Genomic DNA, 15,275 nt, shown 5'->3' with positions numbered 1-15,275 from the left:
TTCCCTTGACCCTGACTAGTCTCCCAGTCCCTGCCACTGAAAAAATCCACACAGCATGATGCTGCCACCACCATGCTTCACAGTAGGGATGGTGCCAGGTTTCCTCCAGACGTGACGCTTGGCATTAGGCCAAACAGATCATTCTTGGTTTCATCAGACCAGAGAATCTTGTTTCTCATGGTCTGAGAGTCCTTTAGGTGCCTCCAAGAGGGCTGTCATGTGCCTTTTACTGAGGAGTGGCTTCTGTCTGGCCACTGTACCATAAAGGCCTGATTGGTGGAGTGCTGCAGAGATGGTTTTCCTTCTGGGAGGTTCTCCCATGCTTCCACACCTGCATTGCTTGCTGTTTGGGTTTTTTGGCTGGGTTTCTGTACAGCACTTTGTGACATCAGCTGATGTAAGAAGGGCTCTATAAATACATTCGATTGATTGATCTCCACAGAGGAACTCTGGAGGTCTATCAGAGTGACCATTGGGTTCTTGGTCACCTCCCTGACCAAGGCCCTTCTCCCCCGATTGCTCAGTTTGGCCAGGAGGCTAGCTCTAGGAAGAATCTTGGTGGTTCCAAAGTTCTTCCATTTAAGAATGATGGAGGTCACTGTGTTCTTGGGGACCTTCAATGCTGCAGACATTTTTTGGTACCATTCCCCAGATCTTTGCCTCGACACAATCCTGTCTCGGAGCTGTACAGACAATTCCTTCTACCTCATGGCTTGTTTTCTGCTCTGCCATGCACTGTCAACTGTGGGACCTTATATAGACAGGTGTGTGCCTTTCCAAATCATAATCAATCAATTGAATTTGCCACAGGTGGACTCCAATCAAGTTGTAGAAACATCTCGAGGACGATCAACGGAAACAGGGTGCACCTGATCTCAATTTAGTCTCATAACAAAGGGTCTGAATACTTATGTAAAGGTATTTGTTTTGTATATTTAATACATTTGCGCAAAAATGTCTAAAAACCTGTTTTCGCTTTGTCATTATGGGATATTGTGTGTAGATTGATGAATGAGACTGTAACGTAACAAAATTTGGAAAAAGTCAAGGGTTCTGAATACACTGTACATAAGCATTTCCCATTAACATTGTTCCACTACCCATTCATTCCCTATTGAGTCCATAGGGCTTAGCTCCAGTTGAAAAAAAAATCCCAAATGGCACCCTATTCCCTCAGCCTGGTCTCAGACATTTACATTTTGGTCATTTAGCAGACACTCTTATCTAGAGCGACTTACAGGTGCAATTAGGGTTACGTCCATTGCTTAAGGGCACATTGACAGATTGGTCACCTATTTGTCTCTGGTATTCGAATCAGCGACCTTTCCGTTATTGGCCCAACGCTCTTAACCGCTAGGCTACCTGCCCTACATAGGGCCCTGGTGTATGGGCCCTGGTCAAAAGTAGTGCACTACATAGGGAACAGGGTGCCATTTGGGACACAAGCCATGCCAATTCTTAGGTCTCCCTACTGATCTTGGTCAGTTTCTGGATCTTAGTCTCGGTAGACATGTACACATACTTGTCCCTGATGCTGACTGTCATTCCACCCAGGATGGAGGGGTCAGACTGGGCAGAGAGAGAACAGAAAAGACATTCCTTGCTGTCCCCAGTCCACCTGGCCATGCTGCTGCTCCAGTTTCAACTGTTCTGCCTGCGGCTACGGAACCCTGACCTGTTCACCGGACGTGCTTGTTGCACCCTCGACAACTACTATGATTATTATTATTTGACCATGCTGGTCATTTATGAACATTTTAACATCTTGACCATGTTCTGTTATAATATCCACCCGGCACAGCCAGAAGAGGACTGGCCACCCCTCATAGCCTGGTTCCTCTCTAGGTTTCTTCCTAGGTTTTTGGCCTTTCTAGGGAGTTTTTCCTAGGGAGTTTTTCCTAGCCACCGTGCTTCTTTCACATGCATTGCTTGCTGTTTGGGGTTTTAGGCTGGGTTTCTGTACAGCACTTTGAGATTTCAGCTGATGTACGAAGGGCTATATAAATAAATTTGATTCAGACTTGTAGCAACATGTACAAACCAGCTCATAATCACTATATTAATCTCTTTATTTCACATACTTTATTGGTGAGGATTTTAGTCAGGGGTAATGGAAACGTAAGCCTAAAATGTCAACGTTTCTGATTCTGTAGGTGGACACTGATTCCATTATTCTTTCATCCACTGTGGCTTGTTATGTCTATTCAGTATTAGCTATTCAGTAGCCTCCTCTGTGAGTTCCTAGTTCCTACCTTAGTCTCCAGCTTGAGCATCTCTCCTTTGGCCAGGAAGCCATTCAGAGCAACTCTCAGGTCTTTGAGGTTGGCAGCATCCAGAGGCTGTGAAAGATACACAGGATTAGGAAGATGTCAAATAAATGAAAATAATTCATCTGCAAATTATTAAATCCTGTAAATGTAAACAACATGTCAATTACATTTTAGTGTGGATTAATGTACATCTTGAGTTGGCTGATCTGGGATTAGATTAAATATATGTGTGTGTGTGTGTGTGTGTGTGTGTGTGTGTGTGTGTGTGTGTGTGTGTGTGTGTGTGTGTGTGTGTGTGTGTGTGTGTGTCAGTTCCTACCTGTGTGGTGGAGACAGTACAGAGGACCTCTTCACGGTGAGCACTCATCATCTTGCTGAAGGCTGAGATGATGTCAGAGATCAGCGTCAGATGGTCGTTATCAGCCATAACATCTGAGGAATGGAAGTAAAGATATTCAATTCAATTCAATACAAATGTAGTTATCTCCTGTGATGGAACATTTTATGTTTGTGCTTATCTAATAACCTATTTCTGTGTTCATGCAAGTGACTGATCGAACGAATCCTCACTATCAGTATCTGTAATTTGGCAGTACGCCCAGAACGAAAGGATATCTCAGTTTCAAGGTCTCAGCTTGGAGAGAAGAAGCCTCGTGAGGTATTGGTCTGTCACACGCATGACCCTGTATTGGTCTATCACATACATGAACCAAATGTTAGTGATGAATTAATTATGAATGATGAATGAGCTAAATCATGCAAATATAACTTGTCTGTATATAAGAGAACTAACGGGACTGACCCGGTGGAGCTCCTGATCGACATGTGTACATGGTGCATTGAGTTGGTTGGAACCTCTCCAGCTTGCTGTTAATAAACAATGATTCATTTAAGATTGACTTTGAATTTCCCTGTGTAGAATTTCCACGACACTACTTTGGGCAATTAATGTTAGGGCTACATCAGGGCCACAGACACAGGCACATAAACAAGATAACTATTACACATTACGCGGTTATTACACACAACTTTAGTAACACCATCTTTCTTTCACCTGTCTGTCGAGATAGGTGACATAAGGCTGGCTACCCACTGAGGAGGTCGATGACGGTCATGACATCAGTGAAGGTGTGCTCTTTGATACCGCGTTTAACATGGTGATTCTCCATGATGCCAGATAGCTTGGGGTCCTTGACTAGGGCCTGGAGGAATAGAAATAATGCCTGTTTAGTATAGCTATGGGGCAGTAGCTGGATACCAGTCTGAAACCGGGTCGTCTGAAAGAGAAAGGCATCCAGGCTCATGGGACAGATGACAGTCAGGGGTTCCCATGTGTCTGTGTGTTGGAAATGAATGGGACTGACTTACAGACACTGTGACCAGCTCCTTCTCCACTTGCTCCGGTCTGCCCTGCTGGCTGACTGCTGAGAAGAGAGCATAGGCATAGCGACCCTCAACTCCATACACCTGGATGGGAGGCCAAATAAAGAGGGATAAACAGGTTGTAGAGAGGGTAAATCATTGCACCCATTAGAGGTTTTAGGATTATATTGAGATATTTAGCTTATTTTTGACTGTGACGGCTACATCTTCAGACTAGACGCCTGTGTTTGATAATATCGTTCTCAAGTCGTCAGTCGTCATTGCATAATTGTTGTGGAATGTTGAGCCCTTCCAGTAGCTTGTATGTCCTGCTTTGCTTACCGTGACCAGAACTTGCCTGGTCAGCAAAGTGCTGAACTGAAGGACATGCGAGAAGAGAGAGAGCATTGCTTGGATAAAACTGCCGTTGATATAGCTACCAGTGACAGCGAGTGAGAAACTAGGCGTAGAAACCCAGTAACTGTAGAAGTGTTGGTTGTTACCAGTGTGGGCGAGTAGTGAACTACAAATAGTTCAACTAGTAATTTCATTACATTTTGCAGTAGCTTGCTGGTAGTTGAACCAAATTCAAATCTTGGTAGTGTTTTCAGTAGTTAATTACTTTTTTGCAATGTAGCGGTGTAGCTAACTACTGGAACTACACACTACTTTTTTTCTAAAATAAAATATTTGTGAAGTAGGAAAGAGATTCATTTTTTTCTGGTGTTGTGCTGAAAATCTCCCCCCTGCCAGAATACTCACCCCCCTTCGCGTGAACGCGCACACACTCAATTCTTCTTTGCTGTGACTTGCTTGCTAGTTGGGATTTCTACTTTTCACTCCGTTGTCAGTTTAGTCTACATTTCACTGAAAGCATTGTTTTATTTGTTTCCTTCAAAGCAGCTGTCAATGATCACGTTAGGCTGCGTTTCATTTAATTTTTTATGGCGGTTTCTAAGATCAGTGAAATGTAGGCTAAACTGACAACAGAGTGAAGAGCAGAAATCCCAACTAGCAAGCAAGTCGCAGCAATGAAGAATTGAGTGTGTGCGCGTTCACGCGAAAGGGGGAAGAATTCTGTCGGGGGGGGGAGAATTCTGTCGGGGGGGGGGGGGGGAGAATTCTGTCGGGGGGGGTTCGGCACAACACCGGCATCAGACGTAATTGTCGTTTTTAATAGGCTAAAATACACATTGTGTAAACATCCGACTCCTGAGCGATAAGTTCTTGCAATTTGTTGTCAATTACATTTTAGATATGATCATTTTTCACGAAGTTGTTTGGATGCAGTGAACTACTTTTTCAAAGTAACTTATTGCAGTAAACTATATTTTTCTTAAGGGTAGCTTAACTTCTTCCAGTTTGAAGTAATTGATAGGTTAGTAAACTATATTTTCAGAGTAACTTCCCTAACACTGGTTGTTTACATTGCATGAAGCTTCATCATTTATTCAGTAATCGTGGAAGCGAACTGCACTCAGTGACAATGTACCTGGTGTCATCCATGCCTCAAAGATGCTGCCATTTTCTCATGGTTATTGGTATATGGAATCCTTGGGACGTCCATACCATAAACCTTAACCCTTACTTAACCCTTACCTTAAACCCTACCTTAACCATTTTAAATGTCAACTTCAATAAGGTAACGTCAGGGCTGGGATGTCCCAAGGATTCAGTATTGCACAAACCATGATATCCTACTGCTGTCTGGGATGAAACTCAATGCGCATGCGTGTGTCTTAAACCTGAGGAGCCGCCTCAAATTCTGTTTAGTTGTTCTTGAATCCAGCCAGTCCATTGTATTTATTCACTGTGAATGCACAGTAGTCCTATGCATTTGAATAGCAGTATATGTATTTACACTATTTTCCACAATATTCATGAGATTTATTATGATAGGTTTACTATTTTGATACCGAGAGCACAATGTAGTTCCCATTTGCAACCACACGGTGGCAGAAAAGCCCAGATTAAGGGGGCCAGTGAAGTCCGTCGGCCAATTAAGTAAACGCAGCAAGACCAAGCGAGTTCGTTTATCTGACTCGGGTTACCCCGGTGGGAGAAATTTTAATCGGGTGAAAAGTGATTGCATTGTTTTAGAACGGTGCTGCCTCCCGAACGTGAGCCAGGTAGGTGACAAGCTCTGGCCGACGGAGAAGTCGTCTCAAAACAAAAGTGACGTAATTAACTACTCCCGAGTGACGCAGCGATCTAAGACACTGCATCTCAGTGCTAGAGAGTGAATACAGACCCTGGTTCGATACCTGTGTCACAACCGGTCGAGAGCGGGAGTCCCGTAGGGCGGCGCACAATTTGCAAAGCGTTGTCCGGGTTTAGGGGAGGGTTTGGCGGTGTAGGCCGTCATTGTAAAATAAGTCTTAACTGACTTGCCTAGTTAAATAAATGTGATGAATAGGATTCTGTTTTTCCACATGCAAAGGTGATTGGTTTTGATTAAAAAAGCTTTATCTGACGTCCCAATCCTAGTTTGAAAATTCAAACATTTATTTTATGGAAAATAAATATATGTTTCTGGACGATTCTGTCAACATGACAAAGCGGCGCAGATTACAGTTTGATTTGAGAAGGGCGCTCCTCCCGATAACGTGAGGGACCATTGCCCGGTTGAACCCGGGCCAGTGTAATAGAACTCCCTCATTGATTGTCGCTCGGGAAAGAAGCTGGGTTGGGTCCACGGAATATCATACAAAGACAGTTTTCTGCAACTGCACCACGCATTTCTTTAGCTTTTTCATATTAACATAAGCTTGAGGTACATGCATCGCTTATTTTTAACAAGTAGTTAGCTAGTGCCGAGGGTTTGAACCAATTTAAAACAGAGTCGGTAACCTAGTAAGATCGTGCATTCATTTTCGACGAAAGCAAAACGAGTGCGAATGACGAGAACGTATTAGCTAAACTAGTTTTCAATAGGTTTTCAACCTAACTAGCTAGCTGAAATATAACCAGACATGGACGACAAGTCATTCACTAAGGAATTGGATGGGTGGATTGAGCAACTCGGCGAATGCAAGCAGCTCTCGGAAAACCAAGTCAAAGCCCTTTGCGAGAAGGTAATTTTAACCCATTTAATTTGTGTGATCTTGCAAGCCCTTAGCTAAGATAGTTTGCCGGCTATGTTAGACAGCGAGCATTAGCTAACTGTTAAACAACTATTTTAATTGTTATCATTGTTCCGAGCACGGTACATTTCTCCACCGACTGTTGTATGCTCTAGCTAGCTACATGATTCTGAAAATGGCGGCGGAGCTGCATATTGCCATTGCATTCACTGTGGAGTTGTCTGACATGAATTGACGCTACCGTAGTTTACTTGCAGGATGTAAAGAGCATTGATTATGTTATTTTATATGAATGTTTTTGGAAATGTCAGTTTGATATCCTTGCTGTTCTTTACACTCCGCTCTGGCTTGTTACAGTTGAATTCCAAAGTGTGCCGCTTGGGTATCAGCTACTATAGCTGAGGATCGGACTCTGATTTTCAATTCTCTTCTAAAATGACATACCCAAATCTAACTGCCTGTAGCTCAGGACCTTGAAGCAAAGATATTCATATTCTTGATACCATTTGAAAGGAAACACTTTGAAGTTTGTGGTAATGTGAAATTAATACAGGAGAATATAACATTAGATCTGGTAAAAGATAATACAAAGCAAAAAATATGCTTGTTTTGTTCCATCTTTTAAAATGCAAGAGAAAAGCCACAATGTATTATTCCAGTTTTGGTGCAATTTACATTTTGGCCACTAGATGGGAGCAGTGTATGTGCCTCATTTTATACTGATCCAATGAACCCTTGCATTTCTCTTCAAAATGTTGTATCAAGTCTGCCCAAATGTGCCTAATTGGTTTATTGATACATTTTCAAGTTCATAACTGTGCGCACTCCTCAAACAATAGCATGGTATTATTTCACAGTAATAGCTACTGTAAATTGGACAGTGTAATTTAGATTAACAAGAATTTAAGCTTTCTGTCCATATCAGATATGTCTATGTCCTGGGAAATGTTCGTTACTTACAACCTCATGCTAATCACATTAGCACACGTTAGTTCAACCGTCCCGTGGGGGCGTCACCGAATCCGTAGAGGTAAACAATTATAAATACTTAAAGAAGAAATAACATCTGAACTCCCGCTCCGTATCCCAGATTGCCCCCATCCTCTAACGAAATCCCTAACCCCAAACTCTTTTCTCGTCTCCTCCTCCTTTCCAGGCCAAAGAGATCCTGACGAAGGAGTCTAATGTGCAGGAGGTGAGATGTCCAGTCACCGTGTGCGGTGATGTCCATGGCCAGTTCCATGACCTGGTGGAGCTGTTTAAAATCGGAGGGAAGTCTCCGGACACCAACTACCTCTTCATGGGAGACTACGTGGACAGGGGCTACTACTCTGTAGAGACAGTCAGCCTCCTGGTATCTCTCAAGGTAAACATAGCCAAATGTTTTAGAGCAGGGATGGGCAATTTTAATGAGGGTGCCCCCCCCCCATTTAATAAAAAAAAAAAAAAAAAAATGTATTCATCACGAGGGGCCTTGCCTGACGACTCAAACTGAATTATTTCGCTGCCACAATTGAAGTCGTTTGTGGTGAGGTCAAAATGAGAAGTGTTGTATAAAACTAAGTAATCAACGATTGGATCATCTCTAACTAATTAGAGTAGGACAACCAATGATGAATTTTCAAACCTCCACTTTACCCACTTGGGTTCTGGTTCTGGCCCAACCCATCGGTTTCTGGGACCAATTAGAACAGTTAGAATGTTTTGTCCGTTCTAGAAATCATTGTAGAGTTACTCAGACCCATTGCAGAGGAAAACTCATCCGTGGGCATAGCGTTTTGGTAGCCTGGCAAGCAGTGGTTTGCAGGTCTGCATATACCCACATCCATAGCCACACATGCGGTCAGAGCTGGCCCTAGCCTTTCGGAGACCCTAAGTAACATGTTGTGAACAAAACATTTTAGTGGCTCCCCTCTTGACAATGGAGAGACATTTCCTGCAATTCTACACTTTATGTGTAGAGAAAATGTTGCCGTTTTAAAGTAAGTTTGCTGCAGTTCTAGACATTTTGCCATGGGGTGGAGAGAAGATTTAACAATTTTATAATTAACTTCATGCAATTCTATTCAGTTTGCCATGAGGCAGAGAGAATCGTTAGCAGTTTTGCAGCTAACTTCCTGTAAATCTACACATTTTGCCATGGGGTGGACAGAAATGTTTGCAGTTTTCGATATATCTGACTAACAAAATCAATGTTACCCGTCGGTACCTCGACGGTGATTACTGCAAGTTTAGATAGCCTAGCCAGCGAATTTACCGATCTAAACATTTTTAGCTGACGTGGGTTAATTGAGTGACTGTCAGTGACTGACCTAACTAGAGAGAAACTGCTGCTGCACAACCACATTGAAATGACACCTTGTGTATTCTACCATTTGTAATTCTCAGCAGTAAGTTGAGACCCCAACTGAGTTCCTAAGAAAAAAAATATATATAGTATTTACATTTCATGGGGGAGGGGGTTGATCAGCGGGCTAACAAAATGCCCGTAGGCCGCCAGCTGCTCATCCCTGTGTTAGAGTATACTCTGAAGTAACTTTGGCCGATTCCTCTCTGATATTGCTTAATTATTTTATTTTGCGCGTGGAAAAACAGCAACAAGGTTAAACTCAAACGGGTAGAGGTCAGTAGGTTTACATGGAGGACAGGACAGCCTACTGATATAACACAGGATAAGATTTATTGCTGCTACTGTAAATGTCATTATCAACCTTAAACCATCTCTGGTTGACTCAAACAGAATGTGCAGTCACTGTGAATGTAATGTGTGTTATGCGCTTGTTGTCCCATCCAGTGATGTGTTAATATTATTTTTTTTTTTTTCAGGTTAGGTACCGTGAGCGAATCACAATCCTTCGAGGGAACCACGAGAGCAGACAGATCACCCAGGTGTACGGCTTCTATGATGAGTGTTTAAGGAAATACGGAAACGCCAACGTCTGGAAGTACTTCACAGACTTATTTGACTATCTGCCCCTCACTGCCCTGGTAGATAACCAGGTGAGATATTAGTTGTTAAAGGTGCATTATGCAGAAATAGCGCTGCCATTTCCTGGTTGCTAAAATTCTAGTAGTTTGCCTAATTTCAGTTTATTTGACAAAACCAGTAGTCATTGTGTAGAGAATCATTGTACCATCTAAACTGCTGTGAAATATATTTTCCATAACCAAAAATATTTTATTTTCAGCTGTTTGACGCTGGTGTACAAAACCAAAGTTTACAAAAAAAATGTATTTAACCTTTATTTACCTAGGCAAGTCAGTTAGGAACAAATTCTTATTTACAATGAAGGCCAAACCCGGACGACACTGGGCCAATTGTGCGCCGCCCTATGTGACTCCCAATCCCGGCCGGTCAGTAGTAAAAGACACTAAAGTGAAACTTAAGCATAGAAATTGTGCACATAGAACAGATCTACCACTTCTTAGAGTTGGTTTCAATGATCTATAACTCTAATTTCTATGTGAATTTGGCCGGGTTGCCCAACAAGTTATGTTGCAGCTTTAATGTATCACATATTTACTTATTAGTGGAAGTGTTACAGAAGTGTCTTTGTTTGGGTCCTTGAAGAGTGCTATATAAAACTAATGTATTATTAGTATCACTGTTATGAAGGAGAGAGGAGATTCAGCAACACTTGGGAGGACAACAGAATTCAATATAAAAAAAGCTTATTTATTGCTAAAAGTAGAACCAACGCTTTTCGGCTTTTGACCTCATCAAAACCATGACGAAGGCCCTGACGAAGGCCCAAAGCCGAAACGCGTTGGTTCTACTTTTAGCAATAAATATGTATTTTTATTGAATTCTGTTGTCCTCCCAAGTGTTGCTGAATCTTCTCTCTCCTTCAGTTTGCTCCTCAATTGGAAAGCGAGGTAGTGGCAGTGAACTCTTTACCACTGTTATTACATAACCATTCAATTCAGCAGCCATGTGCTGTACAGGTCTTAAAAGTAATTGATTTTGACATTTACAACCCAACACAATGTTCACGTGCATCTGTTACTGATTTTGTTTATAACAATAACACAATTTATTTTATTTTACCTTTATTTAACCAGGTAGGCTAGTTGAGAACAAGTTTTCATTTACAACTGTGACCTGGCCAAGATGTTAGATGGAAATGTAATCCTAAATGATTGCTTTGTTCTACCAATCACACATATGTTTTAGATGGAAATGTCCTAATTGACTTGTTGTTCCTCTGCAGATCTTCTGTCTCCACGGTGGACTGTCCCCCTCAATAGACACACTGGAACACATCCGAGCGCTGGATCGCTTACAGGAGGTTCCTCATGAGGTCAGCTCACTTCCACGTTCCTAGAAGCAACGTCCAATCTTCATACTACCATGCTAGTTAGAATGCATGTCTAATATGTTGTTTCAAAGTATTGACTTGACTTAATAAACCTCTTGCTCCCCTTGGGAGCATAGGGGCATCCACCATGCTCTCCACCTCACTCACTGCTGTCTGAGGGCTTTTGCCTCTAGCCAGGAGATCCCTGTTTTGTTCATGTTGAGTGAAGCGTTTCCAGTTGTTTAGCGTGTCAGACTATGCTTGTGTGGATATTGATCATCCACTGGAGTCTGTAAGCTCTGACCATTTGTATATCAGATAGTTCATCTATCAACCAGCCAACCAGTCACTACTCATCTCAGTTGTAATATGCACACACAAAACACCTTCGATGACATCACATCGTGCTGTGACGCTCCAAGTGATGCGGCCTGACCTCGCCAACATGGCCACCTTATTCACATCATGTAGTGTTCACAGTATTGTTGACCTTAATAACATGGCCACGTCTCTCTCCCCCAGGGTCCGATGTGTGACCTGCTGTGGTCAGACCCCGATGACCGTGGTGGCTGGGGCATCTCTCCCCGCGGTGCCGGCTACACCTTTGGACAGGACATCTCAGAGACTTTCAACCATGCTAACGGACTTACCCTGGTCTCCAGAGCTCACCAGCTCGTCATGGAGGTACAGTGGCACATTTCATCCTCTAAGGACTTATTAAATGCAATGTAAAATGAACACCAGTTAGCCTGGTATTCTCCTGTTTCTTCATAATGCAATGTGACAATATGCTAAATCCCTTCAGTGCAAAGTAATTTATCAAGCTGTGCATTCACAAAGATCCACAGTATAACTTTTGACTAGCCTTGTCCTAAGATGTCTATCCTTTTTTTAATACTGAGAATTATTTATATATATATATATATATTTTTTTTTTTTACAGAAATGCATACTTTGTCCTGTTTGCATGATGTAATGTGTTTTAGCTTCGCAAGACTTGCACTTTGTCTTGTTCCTAGATTTACTGAGTGTTTTGTTTTGACAGGGTTATAACTGGTGTCATGATGTACCTCTGGTTTACTGAGTGTTTTGTTTTGACAGGGTTATAACTGGTGTCATGATGTACCTCTGGTTTACTGAGTGTTTTGTTTTGACAGGGTTATAACTGGTGTCATGATGTACCTCTGGTTTACTGAGTGTTTTGTTTTGACAGGGTTATAACTGGTGTCATGATGTACCTCTGGTTTACTGAGTGTTTGTTTTGACAGGGTTATAACTGGTGTCATGATGTACCTCTGGTTTACTGAGTGTTTTGTTTTGACAGGGTTATAACTGGTGTCATGATGTACCTCTGGTTTACTGAGTGTTTTGTTTTGACAGGGTTATAACTGGTGTCATGATGTACCTCTGGTTTACTGAGTGTTTTGTTTTGACAGGGTTATAACTGGTGTCATGATGTACCTCTGGTTTACTGAGTGTTTGTTTTGACAGGGTTATAACTGGTGTCATGATGTACCTCTGGTTTACTGAGAGTTTGTTTTGACAGGGTTATAACTGGTGTCATGATGTACCTCTGGTTTACTGAGTGTTTGTTTTGACAGGGTTATAACTGGTGTCATGATGTACCTCTGGTTTACTGAGTGTTTTGTTTTGACAGGGTTATAACTGGTGTCATGATGTACCTCTGGTTTACTGAGTGTTTGTTTTGACAGGGTTATAACTGGTGTCATGATGTACCTCTGGTTTACTGAGTGTTTGTTTTGACAGGGTTATAACTGGTGTCATGATGTACCTCTGGTTTACTGAGTGTTTGTTTTGACAGGGTTATAACTGGTGTCATGACCGTAACGTAGTGACTATCTTCAGTGCACCCAATTACTGCTATCGCTGTGGAAACCAAGCCGCCATCATGGAGCTGGATGACACACTCAAGTACTCCTTGTAAGTATTCACTTCAAAATGTGTTTACTTACATTTATTTATTTATGTATTCACTTCAGAATAAAATTCCAGTTAAAAATGCTAAACTTGTAGCTTTATTGTTAAACTCCAAACATTGGAAATTGTTATGAGTATATAAATGAGTTAGGAAGCTTCCTTGTCTTGAAATAAAACAAACCCTCTCTTAGATCTAAAATCGCTCCAAGGCGTCATATCAGATATAAATGTGACTGTCTTTGTTTCCTGTCCAGCCTTCAGTTTGATCCCGCCCCTCGCAGAGGAGAGCCCCATGTGACCCGCCGCACTCCTGACTACTTCCTGTAAAAGATCCCAATGCCTGTGAAGCATTGCTGTAGAAGCTTTTTAGTCAACGTGAAGGAGAAGGTGGGGAAAAAGGAGCAACTGACCATCGGTATAGAGTTGTGACAAATTAAGCATCCATGGACCAAAATGTGTGCCATAATTTCACAATGCAAAAATGGAGAGGGGGGGATTGATTCAACTTTAAAGAAGACCACACAACCTACACCCACCACAGTCCACTTCCTACTCTCTCTGCATGTTGTATTTATGTCTCTGAAAATGATTCTTCATTATAAAGACTACAATGGCTGTGTAGTGCACTAATATATATATATTAGTTAAAAGGGTGCCATTTTGGAAGGAGACAGTCTCACAGTACCTGCTGGTTTTGTCAGGTAAAAGATCTGCTTTGAATGACTGCATCTGCTGAGATTAATGCTTAAATGTAACTCTTGTGTTAGGACTGTAATTAAGATATAGAATGGTTCGCCAGAACTAAACTCGACATGGCCTCAAACTGGAAGGTTGCAGTAAACATATGTTGTGGAAAAAAATTCTAACAGAAATGGCATTTTTCATTGGCTTTTTTTTTCTGTGTGTGAATTGAAATCGTTGTTTTCAGGGTTGGTTGGGCGTTGGGTGGAATTTAATTCTTCTTTGTTTGCACTTTTGTATTTAATTTTTATCACATGACACTGACAAACTACAACATTCTGTTTTTATATTTCACCCCTGAGAAAAATTGCTTTTCTGTCACTCACCTGTCCGTTACGTGAGTGACATCTATTTCTGTTAAATAGAGGAACACCTGTACAAAATGATATCCCTTGTTATACACTGAACAAAAATATAAATGCAACATGTAAAGTGTTGGTCCCATGTTTCATGAGCTGAAATAAAATATACCAGAAATGTTACTTATGCACAAAAACCTTTTCTTAAAAATGTTGTGCATACATTTGTGAGCATCGTCCATCGTCAAGATAATCCATCCACCTGACAGGTGTGGCATATAGAGAAGCTGATTAAACAGCATGATCATTACACAGATGCAACTGGTACTAGGGACAATAAAAGGCCACTAAAATGTGCAGTTTTCTCAAACAACACAATGCCACAAGTTTTGAGGGAGTGCAATTGGCATGCTGACTGCAGGAATGTCCACCGGAGCATTGAATGTTCATTTCTCTGCCATAAGCTGCCTCCAATGTTTTAGAGAATTTGGCAGTACGTCCAACCGGCCTCACAGCCACAAACCACGTGTAACCACACCAGCCCAGGACCTCCACATCCGGCTTCTTCACCTGCGAGATTGTCAAAGGAGGGAGGGGTGCTGAGGAGTATTTCCGTCTGTAATAAATCCCTTTTGTGGGGAAAAACATTCTGATCGGCTGAGCCTGGCTCCCAAGTGGTTGGACCTATGCCCTCCCAGGCCCACTCATGTCTGCATCCCTGAACAGTTGTGAAATCCATAGATTAGGGCCTAATTAATTATTTCAATTGACTGATTTCCTTATATGAACTGTAACTCAGCTAAATCTTTAAAATTGTTGCATGTTGCCTTTATATTTTTGTTTAGTATAGATACGTCTCTGCTATACAATAAAGATTGAAGTTGCTCCTTCATTGCTTTGTCCTGTGTGGTTTTATTTCCCAATTTACAGGTATTCTTTTTGATCTGACTTCTGCATGGCTGAAAATGTGACCTTCGACTCTCAGAAGTTGCTCCTTGATCCCTAGGTTTTTTATTTAACTAGGCAGGTCAGTTAAGAACAAAATCTTACTTACAATGATGGCCTACTCTGGCCAAACCCAGACGACGCTGGGCCAATTTGTGCGCCGCCCTATTGGACTCACAATCACGGCTGGATGTGATGCAGCCTGCATTATGAACCAGGTACGGCAGTGACACTTGCGCTGAGATGCAGTGTCCTTAACCACTACGCCACTTGGGAGTCCCTAGGAATGCAGGGGAAGAGAGAATACATTTTTTGGTGTATTTGAACAGGGCCCAGATT

General features: G+C 41.9%; 2 protein-coding genes across 3 annotated transcripts; one reads left to right on the top strand and one right to left on the bottom strand.

Moving 5' to 3' along the window:
- Positions 1-2,145: 2,145 nt before the first annotated feature.
- On the bottom strand, positions 2,146-3,733 carry LOC115205701 (ATP synthase subunit O, mitochondrial-like). The gene is made up of 5 exons (XM_029771958.1): positions 3,639-3,733; positions 3,325-3,472; positions 3,073-3,137; positions 2,590-2,702; positions 2,146-2,339 (listed from the first exon to the last, which is right to left on the bottom strand). The coding sequence occupies exons 2-5, from the start codon at positions 3,345-3,347 to the stop codon at positions 2,211-2,213; spliced, it is 330 nt and encodes a 109-aa protein (XP_029627818.1). The 5' UTR covers positions 3,348-3,472; positions 3,639-3,733; the 3' UTR covers positions 2,146-2,210.
- Positions 3,734-6,250: 2,517 nt separating this feature from the next.
- LOC115205700 (serine/threonine-protein phosphatase 2A catalytic subunit alpha isoform-like) lies at positions 6,251-14,188 on the top strand. Of its 2 annotated transcripts, XM_029771956.1 has the most exons (7): positions 6,256-6,706; positions 7,872-8,081; positions 9,542-9,715; positions 10,927-11,016; positions 11,536-11,697; positions 12,836-12,954; positions 13,206-14,188. In XM_029771956.1, exons 1-7 carry the CDS (start codon positions 6,605-6,607, stop codon positions 13,276-13,278), a joined length of 930 nt encoding a protein of 309 aa, XP_029627816.1. In that variant the 5' UTR covers positions 6,256-6,604; the 3' UTR covers positions 13,279-14,188. The 2 variants fall into 2 exon arrangements, with proteins under 2 accessions (XP_029627817.1, XP_029627816.1); XM_029771957.1 differs by lacking the exons at positions 12,836-12,954; positions 13,206-14,188 and adding an exon at positions 12,059-12,503 and having other exon boundaries at positions 6,251-6,706.
- Positions 14,189-15,275: the final 1,087 nt, after the last annotated feature.

The sequence above is a fragment of the Salmo trutta genome, chromosome 13 (genome assembly GCF_901001165.1).
Source record: "Salmo trutta chromosome 13, fSalTru1.1, whole genome shotgun sequence".
Lineage (NCBI taxonomy): Eukaryota > Metazoa > Chordata > Actinopteri > Salmoniformes > Salmonidae > Salmo > Salmo trutta.
Note: the sequence above shows the minus strand (reverse complement) of the source record. Positions and strands in the feature narration are given on the sequence as shown.